The sequence below is a fragment of the Eumetopias jubatus genome, unplaced genomic scaffold, assembly GCF_037043125.1.
Source record: "Eumetopias jubatus isolate StellerSeaLion01/CBP00866 unplaced genomic scaffold, mEumJub1_p1.0 scaffold_15, whole genome shotgun sequence".
In the NCBI taxonomy this organism is placed as follows: domain Eukaryota; kingdom Metazoa; phylum Chordata; class Mammalia; order Carnivora; family Otariidae; genus Eumetopias; species Eumetopias jubatus.
In genome coordinates, this window is record NW_028274821.1 from 61,287,633 (window position 1) to 61,309,657 (window position 22,025).

Genomic DNA, 22,025 nt, shown 5'->3' on the forward strand with positions numbered 1-22,025 from the left:
ATTTCTATTGTGATAATGTTAGGGCCAAGGACTATGGGAGCACAGAGACCCCACCTCCCACTGACAGGGGATCAACAGGGGTGGGGGTGTTGGAGAAAGGAGCTGGGCATTGGGATGACCCATGCTCTAGATGCACCAGCTATATAGCACGCCTCATAGTGGCCCTCATGGCATTTTATTAAGAATTGTTTAGTTAATGAAAGATTTGTAATTTGTGCCACCACAAACCTTGCATGTTTTGCCTTTATGCTGATTTCACACACATCTTCACTTCAGAATGATGTTGTATGGCTTAGGGACAACCGTTAGTTTTTTCCCTGATCACAGAGCAACCCATTCCTTCATTCAACACGTGTTTATTGCCTCTGCTTTGTGCAGACACTGTGCTTAGCACTCGGATAGATGGACACAGCTGTCAAGCGGCGTATCTCTGGGTACCGCAATTCGGAAAAAAGTCACAAGAAGGCAGTAGAATGACCTCAAATCCCACTACCCAGAGATGACCACTCTTCACAACTTGGGATCAAGCAGGAATTTTCTTTCACTTAACAGTCTATCATCCACACATTTCCAAGGCATCATCTGTGGAGAGTGGGTCTTCTACATTTGGGGCTGTTGTTTTGCTGTGGCCCTGTGGACGGTCGGCCTTCAGCACACCTGCCCCACCAGCCCTGGGCCTGCCGGGAAGAGGTCTCAGCGGCTTTTGAGCTTGGGTTGCCTGCAGTAGGCATCACATGTTCATGGCGGTGGCTGCTAGAGAGGGTATGGAGCCCAGGGGGACCAGACGCCACAGCTGTGGACCCGTTAGCTAGACAGCTGCTCTGTCCACCCTCCCTGAGCTCACCTGTTTCCAGCTACTGCCAGACCAGCTCTCAGCTCAGCCCCTCGAGCAGGAGACAGGCCTGCTGGTGAATCTGTGTGGGCAGCCACCCATCCAGAAGAGTCTGATGGGTCTGTATATATTGACACGAGAAATTTCCTTTCCTTAGTAAATGTATTTTCTTTCCTGGTTAAATGAAGAAATCAAGTTTCGTCAGATCCCATTTTTTGCTTAACGCTATAGAGGTTATAAATATGCATAGTTATGGAAGGAGAAAGGACTTTTATTTATTACTTTATACATTTGTACATATTTTGAGTGTTTTGCAATGAGCATATATTACATTTCAAATGTTACATACATGCGAGAGAGAGAGATTGACAGAGTGAGGGATAGAGAGACAGAGAGAGAATCTGAGCCTATCTTTAGGCACCTTTTTGAGTATTTCCTTAGCTTATATTTTTCAGAAGTAGAATTCCTAGAAGTGGAATTGCTGTATTTGGAAGGTTCTTGGTGTATATATTGCAAAATTAATTCACAGAATGTTTATACCAGTTAACACTCTTACTACCAGTAAATGGATACTAACTTGTCTTAACCTTCAGTAATACTGGGTAGTATTTTCAATAATTCCCAATTTAATAGGTAAGATAGGATTTTATCTTAATTTCTCTTCTAATCTTGATTTGATTTTTTTCTTTTCCTGTAGTTTGTTGGAGTGATTGAATTTTCTTTCTTCCATAGATATTTTTTAATATACAGGTTTACACTGTATTTGTATTCTTCTGGCCATTATCTATGAATTTTTAACAACTTACTTAGAACTTCATTTTTCTTATAATGCCCAGAAAGAGAAAACAGTTTTCTCCATCATTCTGCTAAGCAAGAGAATGTGATGGTGCTGTTCTCCCCTCTGTGTCCACACTTGTTCCCACCCCGCCCCTACCCCCTGTGGGATATCACCTGGTATTTTACCTCCAATTCGGCATTTCACGCATTATGTGTCACAGTAACTACTCACCGAGATATTTATTTATTTAGAGAAAGCATGAGCGGGGGGTGGGGGGTTAGGCAGCAGAGGGAGAGGGAGACAATCCCCAACAGACTGTGCTGAGCTCAGAGCTGGACATGGGACTCGATCCTACAACCCTGAGATCATGACCTGAGCCAAAATCAAGAGTTGGATGCTTAACCGACTGAGCCACCCAGGAGCCCTGATATTTAACAATATATTTTACTCATTTCTCTGTTAGGTGTTGCTTCTTCCTAGAATCCTCTTTCTTATTTCTTGAGAATTTCTTCCACTTTTTTTTCCAGACTGTTTTTGCAACCTTGTGTTTCTAAGAATGTTATCTATATGTAAAGATATATCCACAGACAGGTCTTGATAGAGATATCTTTATAAATATCTTATATATATTATATATTTATTTATTTAAATGTATATTTTCTTAAAATCCTATGCTGGAGGTTAACAGTAAATTCTGCCAATTTTTTTTTTTTTTTTTTGCCTGCTGTTCCTCTTTGAGCCCCTCTACTTCCTCCTAGATTTATGCTTCTTATAAAGGATTTCCTGTAGTAATGAGCTCAGAGAGATTCTGACTTAACTTTGTCTCCTTAAGAGCAAGTTGCCCCTTCTTAAGTTTTTGGCTCCCTTTTGTGGTGTGATCTTCCCTCACATGTTTGATGGCTCTTGATTGTGTGCTCGTCTTTGTGACTGAGTGGCCACTGGGGTGCCCGCTTTCTGGAAGGTGGCTAGTGGGGGGGGGCACTGCTAGGTGGAGTACCTCCGGGGCTGGCCATTCACCCCGAGGTGAAGCTCCTGGTCCCTGTGACCCAGAGCACTGCATCTCTTTCTCTCCGTGACCCAGACACACTACTCCCAGGGACCACCCCCCTTGCCCCTGGCTGTCGGCAGAGAGAGGAGGACAGCTGGGCCTCTGTGAGACCCCAGTTCACCATTCGGTGGGCTGCTGGCAACCCTGTCCCGCTTGCCCTCTTGCACTATGGGCGTAGAGCCCTTTGTGTGGCCCCACAGTGTGTAGCCTTGTTGGCTCATGCTTTTTCTCTTCGCTATTATTGATTTGACAGAGAGAGAGAGAGAGAGAGAGAGAGAGAGCGAGAGCGCACGCGCACAAGCAGGGGGAGTGGCAGAGGGAGAGGGGGAGAAGCAGGCTTCCTGTGGAGCAGGGAGCTTGACATGGGGCTCAATCCCAGGACCCTGGGATCATGACCTGAGCTGAAAGCAGACACTTAACTGACTGACTGAACCACCCAGGCAGCCATCTTTGCTATAATCCTAATTCCTCTCTATCATTCAGGGTCTTCTAGTAGTTTCTGTCCCTGATCTCCTTCTTGCTTTCAAATATCCGTTTTCTTTCTTTCTTTTTTTAAAAAAATGACATCTTTGTCATTTTGAGGGTTTCGTGTGGGATGGGCAGACTGATGTACATGCTCTGTGTGCCTTCCTGAGAGCAGAAGTGTGATCTTTACGGTTCTATCACATTCCTGGGTTCCCGCACCTTCCCCACCACTTCTAGGATCTTTCAGACCTGTGGCTACACATACCTGTGGAACATCGGGGTTTTCAAGAACTACAGGGGAAGGCGCCCTGCTCACGGGTTTCCCCGAGGAGTGGTCTCTCCTGAGACTTCTGAGGGAAGGGCAGGAGTTGGGGGGGAAGGAAGCCTGGAGTCGAGGTGGGGGGAGACAGAGTCCATGCAGATCTGCGAGTGGCCATGAGGGCACAGAGGGCGTGGAGTGAAGTCCGAGCAGCAAGAGCAAAGTATGCGGGAGCCCAGAATGGAGAGGGTCTCTGTCAAGAGAAGCCGTGGAACTGTCGTGTTATGTTTTAGACTCGAGGTGCCAGCATCCCGCTCCTGCAGCCTGGGGAGAGGACATGGTCCACCGCCGGTGGTCCAGATGCCCGTGGCATTCCTGCGAAGTTAGTGAGGCTCCAACCTCCCTGCAGGGAGGCCCTTCCAAGGCTCAGCGGGGAGGGGTGGGCACCTTAGTGTTCACATGGCAGTATGTTTTCCTGAAAATATGAAAAGTAAGAGGATTTCATAGTTTTATTTGAAAAGGATGTCCAAATTAGATAAGCTTTGGGCCTCACAGAGCCTGAGTCTGTCTCCAGCTGCGTCATCAAGAAAGGAAGGAGCTAGGGGCACCTGGCTAGCTCAGTGGAGCGTACAACTCCTCGTCTTGGGGTCGTGAGTTTAAGCCCCATGCTGGGTGTAGAGATTACTTAAAAAATAAATTAATTAATTTAAAAAAAAGGAAGGAAAGAGTTAGATCTGGAGTTAGCAGGACAGTTGGGTAGATAATCAGGCTGGAGAAAGAAATATGGATGAAGATGAATTCATGTAGGGAAGATACATTGCAGGTAGGCAGCACTGGCCCTGAGGAAGCAAAGTTAAAAAAGATCAGATGATCTTAGTGGGGTACAAGCCAAGCTCCTGCCAGTGATGCTCAAGGCTAACGGGTCAGTGATTACAGTAGTGACTGATGGTGTGAATGTGGTTTTGGCTGTTTTTCAGAACCAGGCAGCTGAATGACACCTGTGTCAGCTCGGTGGACTTGGAGCTCTTTCTCCATTACTCCCTCATCCCATCAGTAAGTAAAGGCAGGGGAAAGCATGGAGCAGAGGGGAGGGGAATTGGGTCACTCCCATACACAGACTCCCAAAAAGGTCTGAATAGGTCAGCAGAGATATCAGCTGAATTTCCTCGACTTGCTCTCTTGCATTATGCACTAAAAAAGCAGGCAGAAGAAGGCTTTTAAGGGTCAATGAGTCAAGGACACTGGTTTTTAGGGGAATTAAAAAAGGCTCTTCTAAGGAAGCAGTGACAGCCGAGGTCTGTTGGAAGATGTGGTAAAGAGCCTCTCAAGCAGGGGGGAGAGCACATGCAAAGGCCCTGTGGAGGAGGGGAATGGAGAGTGTGAGGAGCTGAGAGGGCTGGTATGACTGGAGTGGGGAGCTGAGGTGGAGGTATCTGGGCCTGGGTCAGGCGGAGCCCTGCGGAGCTCTGTGTGAAGGAGTGGTGTCCGCATTCTAAGTGCAGTGGGAAGTAACTGGAGTGTTTCCAGTGCGAGGCTGGTGTGATCAGATTTCTGTTTTGAAATGAACTTTCTGGTCACATTGTGGGGATCAGGTTGAAGGTGGGCCCGAGAGGAGATGGTTGCAGATTTTAGCTCATCCTGGATCGTGGTGGTCAGCTCAAGATGTTTGGGAGGTAAGGCAGTAGGACTGGGTAATGCGTAGGATAGAGAAGTTAAGGAGAGGAAGATTTGAGGGTGACATGGTTTTCGTAGCTTGCACAGCCAGAAGAATGGTGGTATCTGCCATTCACTGGTTAAGGAGAATCAGAAGAGATCAGGGTTTGGGGTGGTTGAAGGAACAGGGCAGGGAGGCAAATCATGAATTTCGTTGAAGACATACTGAATTTAAGAAGCTTTCAATACGTCAAAAAGAAATGCCAACTCTGTAGTTCAGTGAACAGTTATGGAGCTCATGGATAAGGTCTGGGCTGAAGAGTCAAGTGTGTGAGTCTTCTGGGTGTTGGTGGCCATTGACAGCATGGATGTGGGTGAGAGAATCCAGTAATAAGAGGAGGGGTCCTTGGACTGAACTATGAGGAGCTCCCGACTTTAGTGGTTGAGGAAAGAATAATCCAGCAGAGGAAGCTGAGAGGTAATGAACACCCTGAAAAGCACAGCTGATGGAAGCCTAGGGAAGAGGGTGTTTCTAAGAGGAGGAAGTGGTCAACACTGTGGAACGCAGCTGACAGATCAAGCCAGATTTGGGCCTCAAGTTTCCACTGGATTTGGTAATTTGGTAATTTGCGACTTTGGCCAGAGCTCTTTCCATGGATGGGGGTCAAGCCAGGTTAGGGGGTTGAAGAGCAAGTGGGAGGTGAGGAAATGAAGACTGTGAGAGTAGATAGTTGTCAAGAGGTTTCTAGTAACAGGGGAGAGACAAAGGGCATCAAGGATTGGGAATATGATTGAATCCACAGTGGCGGGGGTGAGGGGTGGGGGTGGGGAGCGAGCAAAGAAGGATTTGCAACCTGACAGGTATTATCCCCTTTTTACAGCTGAGGAAATGGAGATTCAGGGAAGTTAGGTCTCTCTTCCTGTCAGTCTGTGGGGGAGACGAGATTTGAACCTGTTCAGGGCAACAGAGAGGAAAGCTCGGTACAAAACTGAGCTTTCTGGAATCTCAAGGGTGCATGCCCCATCTCCCGGACTTGGGGGTGGGGTCACAGACACTCTGCGCCCTCTGCTCACCCTCACCTTCTCTTCCAGGGAAGGCTCCAGGGCCACACTGGGGATGAATGTTCCCACTGACACTCTCATCTTCTCTTCCCGTAGCTTTTCATCATTTTGGTCTTGTCCGTTCTCCAAAGGCGAGAGCGCCGTAAACAGAGAGATGATACTTCTCACCTCCTGGGGAACCACTTTGAAATCATCATGTGAGTGGAGCTAGGGCTGATCGCTACAGCTTGGGGAAGCCTGTGTTTGGGGTCAATACCTGCTGTAAGGCCAGGACAACTCCCCATTAGCTCTCCAGCCTTGCCTCCTCACCAACCCCCTTCCCCTCCCTGCCCCACCCCAGCCCAGCTCCGGGAGTTCAGAATTGGCCTCCAAGCCAGGGCGGCCTCAGCACCCAGGGCTGCCCAGGTGTGATGAAAACGTCTCAAGGAGACTCCGCTCACTATGGGAAAAGCCTTCCCACACCCAGCACTATGGCAGCTTCGGGAAGCAGGAGGAAGAGGGTTCTCAGTCGGCCACAGGCAGCAGCAAGCATCTATGCTGGGAGGCGCCATGAGTCACGCACCAGGAGAGCCTTTGCTGGCTCTGCCATTCTGAGTCTCTGCACCCCTTAGCACGTTTTTCCTTAAGCTCTAATCGTTTATATCTCTGCCGCATCACCCTTTAATAATTCATAATAATGATAATGAAGCAGATAACAGTTACTGCACAGTGACCGTGACCCAGGCACTGAACCATTTGCTTTGCCTAACATTACTTGGACTAACCCTCTTGCTGGCCTAGCATGCTGGAGGTTCTTATCCTCATGTAATGGATGAGTAAACTCAGGCTCAGAGAGGTTAAGTGACTTGCCCAAGTCCACACAGCTAACAAGTGACAAGAGCTTTCACCGAGGTCTGGTTGATATTTGCTCTGATTCCCCCCGACATCATAGCCTAAGCAGTCTCAAGTATGTAAACATGCTAAGGTCTCCACCTTGGATTCTGGAGAAGGGAGAGGAAGCCAGGGTGTCGAGACCAAGACTAGCGGTGACCTAGGGATTCAGGGTGACAAAGGGAGCCCCTGTACCAGTTCTGAGGAGCAGACTCATTCTGGATAGCCCCCATTGGAAGGGTCAGCCACTCCCAAACTGCCAGGCCTGAGCTACGCTGGTTGGGGCGCAGAGGCAGACTCTGCTCTGGGCATCTGACATGCAGGGCCTCGTGCGGGACTTTTTAAGAAGTAGGAGCTCTGTATGGGTCATGTGGAACTGCTTTGAATTTGATTGGTAACAGCACACCTTGCTTGCTCCCTGGCCACTTTCCCATCAAAACCCCTGCTTTTCTGAGGAGCTCTGGCCCACCATCTTCACGCATCAGAAGCCCCTCACATGTGCGTGGCACACCACAGTTTGTCAAGCAGTTCTTCATTTGCCGCCCATGGTGTCTCTGACATGAGCAGAGTGGGGGCTGCCATCTGTCTGAAAGATATGCAAACAGTCTCACATATCTCTGAGGTACCATGGGTGGGACTGACTGAATTCGGTTCATGTCCACAAAATGCGTGTTGGTGAATGTGCAGTGAGCACCTACTCTTTTCAAGATCCTGTGCTAGGTACTCACTCCTTGGAGTGTATCGTTTCCTAGACAAACAATAATGCAGAGAGGTGTGCTGCGACACGGACATGCCCTTAGGGCTGAGGGGACACAGACAAGGCAGCAACTGGGTGGGCCTGCAGGGAGTGGTCGGGGTGATGGTGGCTTCCTGGAAGAGGTGCTCCTTGAGCTGAGACTTGAAGGGGAAGCTGAGAAAGACTAAGGGGGCAGGAGGTGAGATCCAGATCCTGGCCCCAGGTCCCTGCCTCCATGCATTGCTCCCCTTGCCCCCAGAGTTTTCACCAAAGTCGCTTCAGATGCCACTTTGATGGGAAAGTCTTCTCTTTTTTCCAGATGTGGTTTTTTACTTTGATCTAGACAGAGCCATTTTGGTTAGAAGAAACAGATATCCTGTAAAGCTTGTTTTTGTAAAAGGAAAAGAAAGGATTTTTATAAAGTTACAGAGATTTCACAGGAACTGGCAAGGCTGGCCTCATGGCCACTGGGTCTCTTGAGATGGGCATTGTTGGGAGACTAATTCTATTCCTGCCTCCCTGCATCACAGGAGCCCCTCAGCACCATTTTACTAGTGTCCTCTCTGCTGTCTGACTTTATCATCTGATTTAGGATCTTTGCTTCCCTAAAACTTCCACTTGCCTCTAGCACCAACTCTGATCCCAACTTGGCATGACTTTCCAGAAGAGAATTTTAACAGCTGACTGCCTCATGTCCTCAGGTCAGAAAGCCAAAATCCAAGACCAGGCATCTGATTGGCCCATCCAGAGTCAAGTGGTCACCCCCTGGTCCAATCAGCTGTGGCTGGGAAGGTATGCTGGCGTGGAACCAGCATGGCCAAATGCTACCCAGACCCTCCCAGGGATGTTGGGGCTCTCCTAGTGGCTGGGCACAGGGCAGCCTCCCCCAAGCCTGTCGAGTACATGCTCCTTGTTACGGTCTCCTGAGTCATACTGCCTGTGTCTCTCATAGATGAAACTCATCCATTTTTGTTTGTTGTCATGGTTATTAGTGTCCTTGCTTGTGTCCCTCCCCCCACTCCCCTCCCCCAAGCCTTGGAGCTCCTCAAGGGCAAAGATTTTGGTCTTCCTCACTTCAGTACCCTGAATCCATGCTTACCCCCAGAATTAGCCCTGAGGGCCTCAGAAAATGTCAGTTGAAGTGAATAATTCACCACCCCATAATCCCTCCTCAGGGTAGGATTGATACTTTGGAGGTGAACTGTGGGAATGAGCCACGGTCTGGCCTCATGAGCTGTTTCTCTTGTTCACAGACCTCTGGACTTGGTGGGCACCTTTAGTAACCGATGGTCCTATGGAATCGCCTTTGGGGCCACAGCCAATAAGGTCATGTTCTTGTTCTCGGAAGGCTACCAGCCCTTGCAGATCCCGCAGTGGGCCCAAGGTAAGGACTGCCTCGTACCCGCTGGGAATTTTGCGATGGCAAGTCTTGCTCTCAGAGATTGCGTGGCAGGGGTTCCCTGGGATCAGGGGATAAAAAAAATAAATGTTATATGAGTAGTCCGCTTCTTCGCTGCCTGTAACTTGCCCAAGAAAAATGCCTTGCCTGCCAGGTCAAAGCTTGTTTGTGGGGCTTTCTCTCAGGGAGATTCTGAGCTCCTATAGACATAGAACAAAGGCTCAAAAAGTAGGTTCACCATCACCTACCCCAAAAATTTGAGTCCTGAGTCCTAGCCATCTCTGCCTTCTTGATATCAGCAAGCCCTGGGATTCCTCCTCACAGAGCAATGCTTATTTCTTTGGCCATTGGTCTGAGGCCTCTTCTTTCCCCATGCCTCACGTTCTCCCTGAAGGATCAACTCTAATTTACGTATTCAGCCATTCCAATACAATGACTCCAAACCTCTCTGTCCAGCCCAGTTCTCTCTCAGGGCCTCCAGGCCTGTAAGAGCAAATGCCCACCGGCATCTCATTAGTCTTTAGGGAAATGCAAATTAAAACTGACATGATATACCACCACACATCTCTTTGAGGTGTACAGTCTGATAAGTTTTGACAAATGTTTACGTCCATGAAATCATGACCACAATCAAGACAATGAATTCCATAATTTCCTTGTCGCCTTTTGTAATCTCTCCTTCCCACCTTATTCCGTCACCTCCCTCATCACTGATCTTTTTCCAGAATTTTATATAAATGGAATTATACAGAATGTACTTTTTATTTTTGGTGTGGCTTCTTTCACATAGCATAGTTATTTTGAGATTCATATACATTTAACATGTGCCAGAAATTCATTCCTTATTATTGCCAGGTGGTGTTCCATTATATGGAGAAAACAGTTTGTGTACCCACTCACCTTTTTTTTTTTTCTTTACAAGATTTATTTATTCATGAGAGAGAGTGAGCGTGCCCCTGGGGTGGGGGTGGGGTAGCGGTGGGAGAAGGAGAGGGGGGAGACGCTCAAGCTGCCTCCGCGCTAAGTGTGGAACCCAACCTGGGGCTCAGTTCCATGACCCTGAGACCATGACCTGAACCGAAACCGAAAGTCAGCCTTGTAACCCGCCACACCACCCAGGTGCCCGCCCATTCACCTCTTGATGGACATTTGATTTATTTGCATCTTTAGCTATTACAAATCAGGCCGCTATGAACATTTGTGTACAGATCTTTGTGTGTACCTCTGCTTCCATTTTTCCTAGGTAAATACCTGTGAGTGGAATGGCTGGATCATACACTTCCTGTAGTAGATCATACTTTTTAAAGAAATTGTCAAACTGTTTTTCAAAGTGATTGTTCCATTTTAGATTACCACCATCAGTATGTGAGACTTCCAGTTTCTCTATATCCTTGGCAGCACATGGTCAGTCTTTTTGTTTTTTATTTATACTGTTCTTGTCAGTCTCTTTTTATTTTTCCCCTTCTTTCTCAGTTTTTATTTTATTTTATTTTATTTTATTTTTTAATTTATTATGTTCAACTAGCCAACATATAGTACATCATTAGTTTTTGATGTAGTGTTCGGTGATTCATTAGTTGTGTATAACACCCAGTGCTCATCACCAGTCGTGCCCTCCTTAATACCCATCACTCGGTTACCCCAACCCCCCACCCTGCTCCCTTCTGTAACCCTCAGTTTGTTTCCTGGAGTCAATCTCTTTTTAAAATAATTTTGGGGGCACCTAGGTGGCTCAGTCGGCTAAGTGCCTGACTCTTGATTTTAGCTCAGGTCATGATCCCAGGGTCCTGGAATCGAGTCCCTCATTGGGCTCCTGCTCAGCAGGGAGCCTGCTTCTCCCTCTGCCACTCCCCGTTTGTGCTCTCCCTCGCTATCTCTGTCTCTCTTTCTCTTTGACAAATATAAAAAATTAAATCTTAAAAAGAATCTTTCTCTGCCCCTCCCCACCATACCACCCTACTCTCTCTCTCAAATAAATAAATAAATCTTAAAAAAAAAGATTCTCTCTCTCCCTCCTCTGCCCCTCTCTCCCACCCCCATTCATGCATGCACTGTCTCTCTCAAAAAAATTTTTAATTTAATTGCGTTAGTTTCAGGTGTACAACATAATGATTCAACATCTCTGTATGTTATACTCTGCTCACTGCAAATACAGCTACCATCTGTCACCATACAACACTATTATAATATCATTGACTGTATTCCCTTGGCTGCTTTTCTTCCTGTGACTTACTCATTTCATAACTGGCAACCTCTAAGTCCCCTTCACCCATTTTGCACCCCCTCTCTGGCAACCATCAGTTTGTTCTCCATAAATATAGATCTGATTCTGCTTTTTGTTTGTTTGTTTATGAAATAACAAGTGTTGGTGAGGATGTAGAGAAAAAAGAACCTTCACGCACTGTTGGTGGGAATGTAAATTGGTACAGCTACTGTGGAAAACAGTATGGAGAGTCCTAGAAAATTAAAAATAGAATTACTCTATGATCCAGTAATTCCACTACTGGGTATTTACCCAAAGAAAATGACAACACTAAGTTGAAAGGATATAAGCACCCTATGTTTATTGCAGCATTATTTACAATAGCCAAGATATGGAAGCAACCTAAGTGCCCATCGATAAATGAATAAAGAAGATGTGGTACACACACATACACACACACACACACAGAGGAATATTACTCAGCCATAAAAAGGATGAGATCTTTGCCATTTGCAACAACATGGATGGATCTAGGGGGTATAATGCTAAGTGAAGCAAGTCAGACTGAGATAAATACCATATGATTTTACTCATATGTAGAATCTAAAAAACAAATGAATAAACAAAGTCTTTTTAATTTTAGCCATTCTAAGCATGTAATGCTGTCTTATTGTGGTTTTAATTTGCATTTTCATAATGACTGATGATGTTGAGCATATTTTCATGTGCTTATTTACTATCCCTATAGCTTCTTTGGTGAAGGGTCCAAATCGCTTTCCTTATTTATAAAAATTAGGGTTTTTGTGTTCTTCATATTGAGTTTTGATAGTTCTATATCTAGTTCTGTATATAAGTCCTTTATCAGATGTCTGAATTACATTTGCTCCTAGTCTGTGGCTTTTGTTTTCATTCTACCAACAATTTCTTTTGAAAAGCTGTCTTAAAATTTTGATGAAATCTAATATATTCATTTTCTTTTATGGATCATGCTTATGGTGTCAGAAAAGGGATCTTTACCTAATCTAAGGTCATTTAGACTTTCTCCTGTGTTTTTTCTGGAAGCTTTATAGTCATGATATTTCGCATTTAGGTCTATGATACATTTTGAGTTAATGTTTTGCATATAGTGTAAGGTACAGATTGAAGTTCATTTTTTTTTTTTTGCCTTTGGTGATCCATTTTTTCCAATACTTTGTATTTCAAAAACCTGTCCTTTGCCCACAAAATTGCCTTTGGACCTTTGTCAGCAACAATTGGCTATATATGTATGGGTCTGTTTCTGGACTCTGCTCTGTTCCATTGATCTGCAGCCTACGAGGGCTCCAATCTCTCCACATCCTCCCCAATAGTATTTTCTATTTTTAAAACAATGGCAGCCATCTGAGCACGTGTGAAGTAGTATCTAATTGCTGTCTGGATTTGCAGGTCCCTGAAGACCAGCGCTGTGGGGCACCTGGCAGGGTCAGAACATCATTTCTTGCTTTGTGGCTCGAAATTCCTCTCTTCTGTTTTCACAACGTGATTATAGAGGTGTATCCCCCTAACACCCTCAGCCTTTCCCAGTCAGCCTCTTCCCCCCACTGGCATCTGGACCCACTGTTTCCCAGCTCCTGATGTTCCTTTCCCTCTCACTTTGGAGTCTGACGGGTCTGCAGGCCGCCTCCGTGGGGGGCTGTGTCGTGGGAGGGGCCTGAGGTAGTCAGCAGGCTGAGGTCACGGCCGCCGGCTTTTTCTCACCCGTGACTCACGGTCTTCAGCACCTTGCCCACTTTCAGCTGGGATTTCAGCTTCAGTGTCTTGTGTCTGCTGGCAGGTTGAGGTTCTTCTTTTCTCAGGCCTTCGGACATCCCGCTGCCTTCCTCTGCTTCCTCTTAATCAGATGTCGAAACCAAATGGTCTCGAGACCTAGATTTCTGGTAGATGTTGTCTGTGGGTTTGGTTTTGCCATCTTAGTTACTCTGTCTGCTTCTATGACAGGGAGATTGCAAAATTATGCTCTTGTGGCTTCTATCCTCACAGAAATTCTTCCTTGTATGGAGGGCCCTGTCCTGCCGGCCGCCTGCCGTTCACATGCATGTAAATACGGACCAGCCGCAGCTGACCACCTCCCATCTGAGGGAGGAATGCCCTTCCTTCCCTTCTCTCCCTCTTACAAACCCCTGCTTGTATTTCCTGGCCTTGCTAAATGTCACCACCTCCAGAAAGCCTTCCCTGATCCAGACCCTAGGTGAAGCCGGTGGCTTCCCCTTCTTGTCCCCATAGCAGATCGACTGTGCCTCCGTTAACACACCACTCACCTTCCTCCCTGTCTTCTCTATTGGACTGCAAGCATCTCAAAGCAAGAAGCTTGCTCATTCTTCCTGTAGCCTTAGTGTCTGGCTCTGGAGCCAGCTCAAAGCAGATACTTTGTGAAGGTCGTCTTGCACGATTAGATTTTCCTGGAGCCTGTTAGATTCTCTAAGAGCTAGTCAGTGGCAGAATGACTATTATCATTTGCTTGTGTAGAAAGGACAGGAGGTTTTGTGCACACACATCACTACACTTTGTGTTGCCATGGTGCTCTCGCCGTGCTGTACTCTTGGTGGTTGCTGTTTGTTCAGGTATGTGGTTTGCCTGCACCTCATAGTGTGAGCTGCCCAAAGGCAGGGACCAGGTCTTCTTCATCCCAATACTTAGCCAGTGCCTGGCATGGAAGAGGTCCCAGGAAGGGTCCGTTGCAAGAGTAAAAGGCATTCCCGCATTCCTCCTTGCTGAGCTGGGGCTTGTCCTCTCATCTCCTTGGGTCCTGAGGCCTGCGACTGGAAGTCGGTGTAAAGCCCCATAGCTTCCTTGGGATGCCCGGAGCCCGTGGAAAAAGATTCATGGCATCTCTGGCCCTGTCTCTCCCAGCCTTTGTGCTGCTGATCGGAGGCATGGAAGTCGGCCTGTCCCACTTCCCCTTCTTTGCCTGCCTCTCGTCGGAGTTCCGGCTGCTCAGCTCCATCCTCGGCTTCGGCTACTCTCTGATCTGGTAAGACGGACGCTGCCTGCCTGCCTTCCTGTGACTCCTTTGGCCGTGGCTGACCTCTGGACAAAGGGCTTGGGGTGACCTCTCAGCTCCCTGGGGAGGGCTTCTTTGCCCAGACCTGAGGCTCATGATGGGCAGGTGGGGTGACTGGTCCCGGGTTCCACTGTGGCCTCTCTGTGGGACCGCACTTTAGGCTGCAGAAGGTCAGGCCAGCATGCTTTCTGCTTCACAGCCCACTTGTGATTAGAATATTCCCCGAAGTCAGCGATGTAGCAAACTTCATTTCTGTAAACTGCCCAGGGTCCCAGTGGGGGGATGCAGGAGTCCCATTTGGATGCTTCTCTTCTGTGCTGGCATGTCTCCCCCAGGAGCCCAGGGGAAGTCCATGCACCTCAGCTTGACGTTCAGGGCCACTGCAGTCTGGCATCTCCTATCTCTCTATCTCCCACAGTGTCCAGCACACACCCTCCGGTCACACCAGACTCCTGCGTTCCTTCATCCACCCACTTACTCGGCAAACATGCTATTATCTCCTCACTCTGAGCCAGGGAACACGCTAGATAACAAGATAACCCCTGTGGGTCATGCTTTCTGGTCTCTTTGTCTATATTTTGCTGTTTCCCCTGTGGATTATCTTCCCCAACTCGATCCGGTGGTAGATACAGGCTCATCCTTCATAGATTGTCGACCCCACAGATGGAGAACTTCTTGACCCTCCTGTTGATTTCTGTGCCCTCAGCACTGGCACAGGACTGGCCCCAGGAGTCTTTGCTGCCTGAATAATCCCACGGGCATTCTGCTTTCGCGCCTCTGTCCCCCTCACTGAGCCGGCTTCCCCCCTGCAGCACTTCTGTGACGCAGGGGGTCCTTAGGCCCGTGTGCAGGCCACTGCAGGGGCTCATAAGCAGCTGACGCCCCAGTGACTACAATTCCTAAGTCTGTAGATGGCTCGCTTTATAAAATGAAAAGAGAGTGTGTCCAGGGTTAGACGTGGAGTAATAGTACCATCTTGTTGGCCTCTGACAAACCTTTGCCCTGGGGAGGAGAGGGTGGGGGGACTCACTCAGCGGCTCGCACTCCCTGGGAGATGAATCGGGCTGGAAGGTGACCAGGACCGTGTGTTGGGAGGCTAAAGCCTTGAGACTTGTTCCTCGGGGCACCGTTTCCAGACAAGGCCAGGCTGGGCAGAAGGAGCATGGACACCAGAGTTGGGAGACCTGGGCCTCGGTCCTGGCTCCAGGTGTGACTCTGGACAGATTCCTTTACCTCTGCAGGCTTCAGCTTGTGCCCCTGGCAGGGAGAAGGAGCTCCCTCACGGACTTGTGCTCTGCTGTGTGGATCCCGGGTTTGTGTCCTATCTGAGGGCATGTGAGATGAATTTGGTGCATGTACTTTAGCATAAGCAGGGTGTCTGATCTGGGAGGGACGTACGTACATGGAGTCCTGGGCACCAGCCCTCCGGAGGAGGAAGGAAAGGGGAGGTAGCTCCAGGCTGATGGGATCTGGGCTTCTTTTCAGGGACCATGCTAGGAGCGGCCACAGTACCCCAAACCCTGTTTTTGTCCTGCAGGTTTGCTGTCACCGTCCTTTACATCACAGAGTGTCCCCATGGGCAGGTGAGTCCCCGCTGATCTATGTGTAGAGTATTCAGTCCTGTCACCATGACCAATTTGCTGTGTGACATTGGACAAGCCCCTGCCACTCTCTGGGCCTCAGTTCTGTGAACAGAAGGAGAGTTGGAGCCATTCATGATTCCATTTGTACAGCACCTTGTGTTCATCAAGGTGCTCATTCACAGACATATGTTCCCTCAGCTGCTGTTCACAGCAGTCCCTCAAGGTGGGGAGCCTCTCAGCAGACCTATTTCACAGGTGAGGAAATGGAGGCCAAGTGTATTAACTCTTCAGAAGTAGCAGATTCGAGAGTTGAGACCAGGTCTGGCTGACTCCAAAGCTCATTTCTTCCCATTCCTTCACGTAGCCTTACTTTCTCTGTCTATACAATGGGAGACTAGGGCTGGATGAACCCTCCAGGTTTGCCGTGCATTGTCCTTCTTGGAACTGGGGGGTTGGTTCATCTCTTTGGCCTTGTACGTGAGGAAAAGGAGCAAGATGAAAGAGCATGTCACACTGCATCTAGAAGAGTTACTAGGCAGGTGGGGGGAGCACCAGCGGGCCACTGGGGTTAGGAGCTGATGGGAGCCTTGCCAAAGTCTCCCCTGGGTTTCACTCACTGTGGAGACTATAGGGTGTGATGAAGAGAGTCTGGGGGAGCTGGATTGGAAAATGAGTTTGGGGGCTGGGCTTTCCCTCTGCATCTCTATGCTGAGATTAAGAACATTCTAGCATACCTCTGCCCAGAAAGATGCCCTCCACTCTGCTCATAGTGCCGGAGATTCCAGCTCACAGGCGTTTTCTTTGGTACCTTGGAGAGCTTCCAGTCTTCCTGAGGTTCTTCTGAAATTTGAAATATTCATGGTTAATTAAGGAAGAGGGCAGGGTCTCACCTCTATGCTCAGAATCACTAACGTTAAGAACTGCTATGTACTAGGTGTTGTTTGAGGCTCAGCCCCCCAGATTAACCATTGCATAGTTCAGGGTGCTTCAAGGCCCTTTGAAGGCTGTTAGTGCTGTCCCCAGTTCACTGACAAGAAAGTGAGGCTCAGGGACTAATGGGACTTATAAGTTAAAAACCAAGGGACTGAAATTCAGACTAAGGTAATTATAAAGATTTCATCTCATGTTCTCAAATGTGTTCATGGAAACATAAAAATGAGACATTGGAAGAGTCTAAAATGTCAAGTATTGGAGAAACTTGAAATAAAATTGGTTCATCTATATTTTTTAATATATTTTTTAAAGATTTTATTTATTTATTTGAGAGAGAGAGAAAGAGAGAGAGAAAGCACATGAGGGGGGGAGGGTCAGAGGGAGAAGCAGACTCCCCGCCGAGCAGGGAGCCTGACGCGGGACTCGATCCAGGGACTCCAGGATCATGACCTGAGCCGAAGGCAGTCACTTAACTGACTGAGCCACCCAGGCGCCCACAATTGGTTCATCTAAACAATGTACTATTCAGCATTAAGAGTGACATATGCACATAATTTGTAAGCATGTCGGGGGGCGCCCGGGTGGCTCAGATGGTTAAGCGTCTGCCTTCGGCTCAGGTCATGATCCCAGAGTCCTGGGATCGAGTCCCACATCGGGCTCCCTGCTCCTTGGGAGCCTGCTTCCCCCTCTGCCTCTGCCTCTCTCTCTCTCTCTCTCTCTCTCTGACTTTCATGAATAAATAAACATTTAAAAAATTTGTAAGCATGTGGGGAGTTGATTATGATGTGTACAGACCTATGTGTTTGGTATAATATCTAAAAATCTATAATAGATATACATGTAAGGATAGATAGAGAGGAAAGACACTGGAATATTGGCAGTGGTGATGTCTGATGTCTAAGTGGTGAGTAGACATCGGAGAGGAGGATGAAGGGGAGACGAGCCCCTGCATCTCAGCTTGCTTCTGTCCTGCACTGGAACAGCACAACATCAAAACCCGACTCCCCATGGGGGCAATTGCTCTGGAAATAAAAAAAAACATGAAATCGGGGCACCTGGGTGGTTCAGTCGGTTGAGCGTCTGACTCTTGATTTTGGCTCAGGTCGTGATCTTGGGGTCGTGGGATGGAGCCCCGCGTCTGGCTCTGCACTGGGCAGGGAGTCTGCTTGGGATTCTCTCCCTCTCTCTCTGCCCCTCCCCCTGCTCACACACACACTCTCTCTGTCTCTGAAATAAATAAATAAATCTTTGTTTAAATTCTGTTATGTTAATCACCATACATTACATCATTAGTTTTTAATAAATAAATAAATCTTAAAAAAATAAATCCCACAAAACCAACCACACCACTAAATTATGAAAGATAAGTCACAATATTATTTGTCCTAAAACAGTGACAAAAGTTCTTTGTGTGTGTATGTGGTTTTTTTTTTTTCATTAATATGAAACTAAAATCACAGAAAAACTATGAGCACCATCTCAAGAGACTTGTGCTTTTGGACACGTGTTGCTGCCAACCTCCCCTCCCCCCCTTCTTCCTTCTTTCCTTCTTTTTTTCTTCCTTCTCTCTCTCCTCTCTCCCTCTTTCTCCTCTCCGGTGCTCCCCTCCCTGTTTCCTCTCCTTACCCCTCTTTCTGTCTCCCTCTCTGTTGTGTGTATTTTCCAAAAGTAGCAGTATTTAATCCCTGATCAGATGAAGCCATGAAAGCCCTTTGTATAAAATAAAATGGGGGTGCTAGGATTCACACCCAGGGCTGCTGGACCGTGGGCCACGGCCCGTCCCATGGTGTGGGGCTGGGGGAGCTGAGATGGACCCCTGGCCGCCCAGCTCTGGGAGTGGGCCGGGGCAGGCTGATCCACATCCACAGCTTCACCGGTGGCCCAGCCCTGGCCCAGCAACAGCCCGCACCCCATGCTCTGCTTCGGTTGCAGTTTCTGGGGAGGTACGAGACGGTCCTGTTCTACTGGCCCTCACTGCTGTGCCTGGCCTTCCTGCTGGGCCGCTTCCTGCATATGTTTGTCAAGGCTCTGAGGGTCCACCTGGGCTGGGAGCTGCAGATGGTGAGTCCCGAGTGGGAGCCCTGTGCGAGGCCCCGCGGGGCTGGTCTGCGCAGCCGCCCTGGGAGGGAGGCACTACATTTACTGCTCCCATTCCACGTGAGGAAACATGGCCCCGGGGAGGTGGGTTGTATCGCCTAAGGTCACGTCGCTGGTCTGGAGCAGAGTGGGAACTGCAACCAGAGAGCTCGGTTGTTGAGGCTCTCTCTTAACCTCTGCCCCATCCAGAAGAGCGGCTTTCCCCAAATTCCTGGCCTCTGTGACAAGAGCCTGTCACAAGGATTTGTGAGCCCCAGCATACACCTGTCTCTTTTCTCACAGGAAGAAAAGCCTTTCCTGGAAGTTCACCAGGCACAGCATGTCAAACGGCTCCTGAGGAAGCCCCCCTTGCAGTAAGCCCCGGGGTGCCTCGTTCACCCCTCCGTGTTTGCACCCATGTGGACGAGCCCTGAGACAACTGGAAAGGCGCAGAGTAGTCAGGACTCTTGTTGGCTAATGACAGAAACTCAACTCAAACTAGAATAAAGAGAACAAGGAAATGTGTTGGCCTTCCTTAACTAGAAAGTCCAGAGGTGGTCAGCTCAGAAGCAGATGGATCTGGGGGCTTCACTGATATGATAACAGAATCAGGGCGAGTTCCCTCATTTTCTCTTAGCTCTGCTTTGATGTGTGTTAGCCTTGTAGTGAGGTGGGCTTCCTCCCTGTGGTGGCCCCCGGAATCTCTAAGCTTATACCCTCCTGGTTTAAGCTCACAGGAAAAAGAAATTTTCTTTTCTAATAATTCAAACCAAACTCCCATTGTGATTCATTGGATCACATTGGACCACATGTCTTCCCAAAGCCAATTACTGTGGCGAGACGATTAGAGTAAATGGATTATTAAGCCTGTCACATATTCGCCGTTGGAACTAGGAAGTAGTTCAGCCTCACTTAACCGCTAGGACTGATGAGAGGGAGCAGGTTCCCAGAGAAAGACTGTTGTGCTGTTACCAATACAAGAGGGCATAGCTCATGGCCAAACAAAAGCACTGGTCTTCAGTGACCTATTCCTGCCACTGCCACGGTGTACGAAGGGAATATGCCCCAGAGAAGGGACGTGGCTAGTCCAAGGTCATACAGAGGCAAAACTCATACTTTGGTTAGAACTACATTTGCTTACGTGTAGCTGAAAAGGCAAAATGACAGTGGGACACACCAAGAGGGAGATTTCTTCCTTTCTCATGTAGAAGAATTCTGGAGGCAGGCAGTTCATACTGACCCTGGACTGCCCACCATGGAAATTTGCTGATCATCTTTCTGCTGCCATTCTTAGTGAGTGTCATCATGAAGGCTGTCCACGTCCAAGATAGATGCTGAGTGGGCTCCAAGTTGGACCAGCCACCGTGTCGTCATTTTAGACAGCGGGCAGGAGAAAAGAAGGAAGGGCAGTGGACCTCCCAGCTGTGTCAATTCTACCTCAGCTCCTTCCCCCAAAGTGCCGTACCACGCTGTGGTTACATCTGACTGGCCTGTGCTTAGTCTTTCACTCTTAGCTGTCAGAAAGGAGTGATAGCCCTTTAGTTTGCTGAATTGCTGTATTGAGTAAAACTGAGTCTCTGTTCTTAAGAATGAGGGGAAAATGAAAACGAATCTACCAGTATTCTTTCTCTTCACTGCATTCTAAGATGAAGCAGAGGCAATGAGTTTATTTTCAGAAGAATCAGACATTTGTTTACCAACCACAGCCTCTCTTTTCTTGTTGTTTATTCATTCACAGGGAGATTAAAAAGTCCTGGTTCCAAACCAGAATCTATGAGTGGGATCCCTGCTTTCAGTTCCCAAGCAGAATGATTGGAACCACTGTGTTGGCTTTCATATGCCTGTACCTTGTAAGTAGATTGGAACAAATCCTTTTCTATTTCATAAATGGGGTGGGGTTAAGACAGGGCTTGTTCTTTAAAAGCTAGGTCAAAACTGAATCTCTGTAAATCAAAGAAGTACAATTTTTTGACCCCTATCATTTTTACTCCAAGGACACTTTCACCCACATGGCGAGTATTACTAGTAAATAAAATTGGATTATTTATGGAGACTTCCAGTTAAATCAATTCTATGTAAACAGCTTGCAAGAAGCTACTCCATCCTAACAACTAGTAAAAATCCAAACAAACTGAAAAATCAACAGTTCTTCTTAGATGCATAAGAAAAGAGAAGTCATGGTGCAAACTATTGCCCCTAAAATTGGAGACAGACAGGTGGTTAGGAGAACTATAATGGAATGGAACAAATAAAATCTAGCAATATATGAAAGGAATTATACACCACAACCAAGTGGAATTTATCTCAGATATGCAAGCCTGGTACAATATTAAAAAATTAATGTAATCAATCACATCAGTAACTGAAAGAAGAAAAATCACATGATCATATCAGTAGATGCAGGAAAAACATTTAACAAAATCCAACACGAGTTCATGAAAAAATTTTTCAGCAACCGAGGCATAGAGGGGAACTTTTTCAATCTGATAAAGAATATCAACAAAAAAATCTACAGCTAACATCATCCTTTATGGTGAGAAATTAGAAGCTTTCCCACTAAGATCAGGAAGAAGGCAAGACTGTTCCCTCTCACCGCTCAACATTTACTTAGGAAATCCTAGCTAAGTAATAAGAAAAGGAAATAAAAGGTATACTGATTGAGAAGGAAGAAGTAAAAATGTCTTCGTTCACAGATGACAGGATTGTGTATGTAGAAAATCCAAAAGAATCAATGAAAAAACTCCTGAAGGGGTGCCTGGTTGGCTCAGTCAGTAGACTCTTGATCTCAGGGTTGTAAGTTCGAGCCCCATGTTGGGTGCAGAGATTACTTAAAGTCTTAAAAAAACCCCGACTTCTGGAACTAATAAGCAGTTATAGCAAGGTTGCAGGGTACAAGGTTAGCATACAAAAGTCGATTGCTCTTTTATATATTAGCATTGAACAAGGGGAATTTGAAATTAAAAATATAATATCATTTACATTAGCATCCCCCCAAAAGGAATACTTAAGTGTAAATCTAATAAAATATGTATAAGATCTATATGGGGAAAATTACAAACCTGTGTTGAGAGGAATCAAATCAACTAAA

The 22,025-nt window shown here is 47.2% G+C and overlaps 1 protein-coding gene across 1 annotated transcript in view; it reads left to right on the top strand.

Moving 5' to 3' along the window:
• Positions 1 to 402: 402 nt before the first annotated feature.
• LOC114213592 (stimulated by retinoic acid gene 6 protein-like) overlaps positions 403 to 22,025 on the top strand; it is a 39,285-nt gene continuing 17,662 nt past the window's right edge. The window contains exons 1-10 of the mRNA XM_088018815.1: positions 403 to 468; positions 3,676 to 3,764; positions 4,360 to 4,435; positions 6,194 to 6,294; positions 8,957 to 9,087; positions 14,195 to 14,315; positions 15,883 to 15,928; positions 18,794 to 18,922; positions 19,241 to 19,311; positions 20,676 to 20,787. Of these exons, the coding sequence (XP_087874941.1) occupies positions 403 to 468; positions 3,676 to 3,764; positions 4,360 to 4,435; positions 6,194 to 6,294; positions 8,957 to 9,087; positions 14,195 to 14,315; positions 15,883 to 15,928; positions 18,794 to 18,922; positions 19,241 to 19,311; positions 20,676 to 20,787 (942 nt within the window). The remainder of the gene's footprint in view (positions 469 to 3,675; positions 3,765 to 4,359; positions 4,436 to 6,193; positions 6,295 to 8,956; positions 9,088 to 14,194; positions 14,316 to 15,882; positions 15,929 to 18,793; positions 18,923 to 19,240; positions 19,312 to 20,675; positions 20,788 to 22,025) is intronic.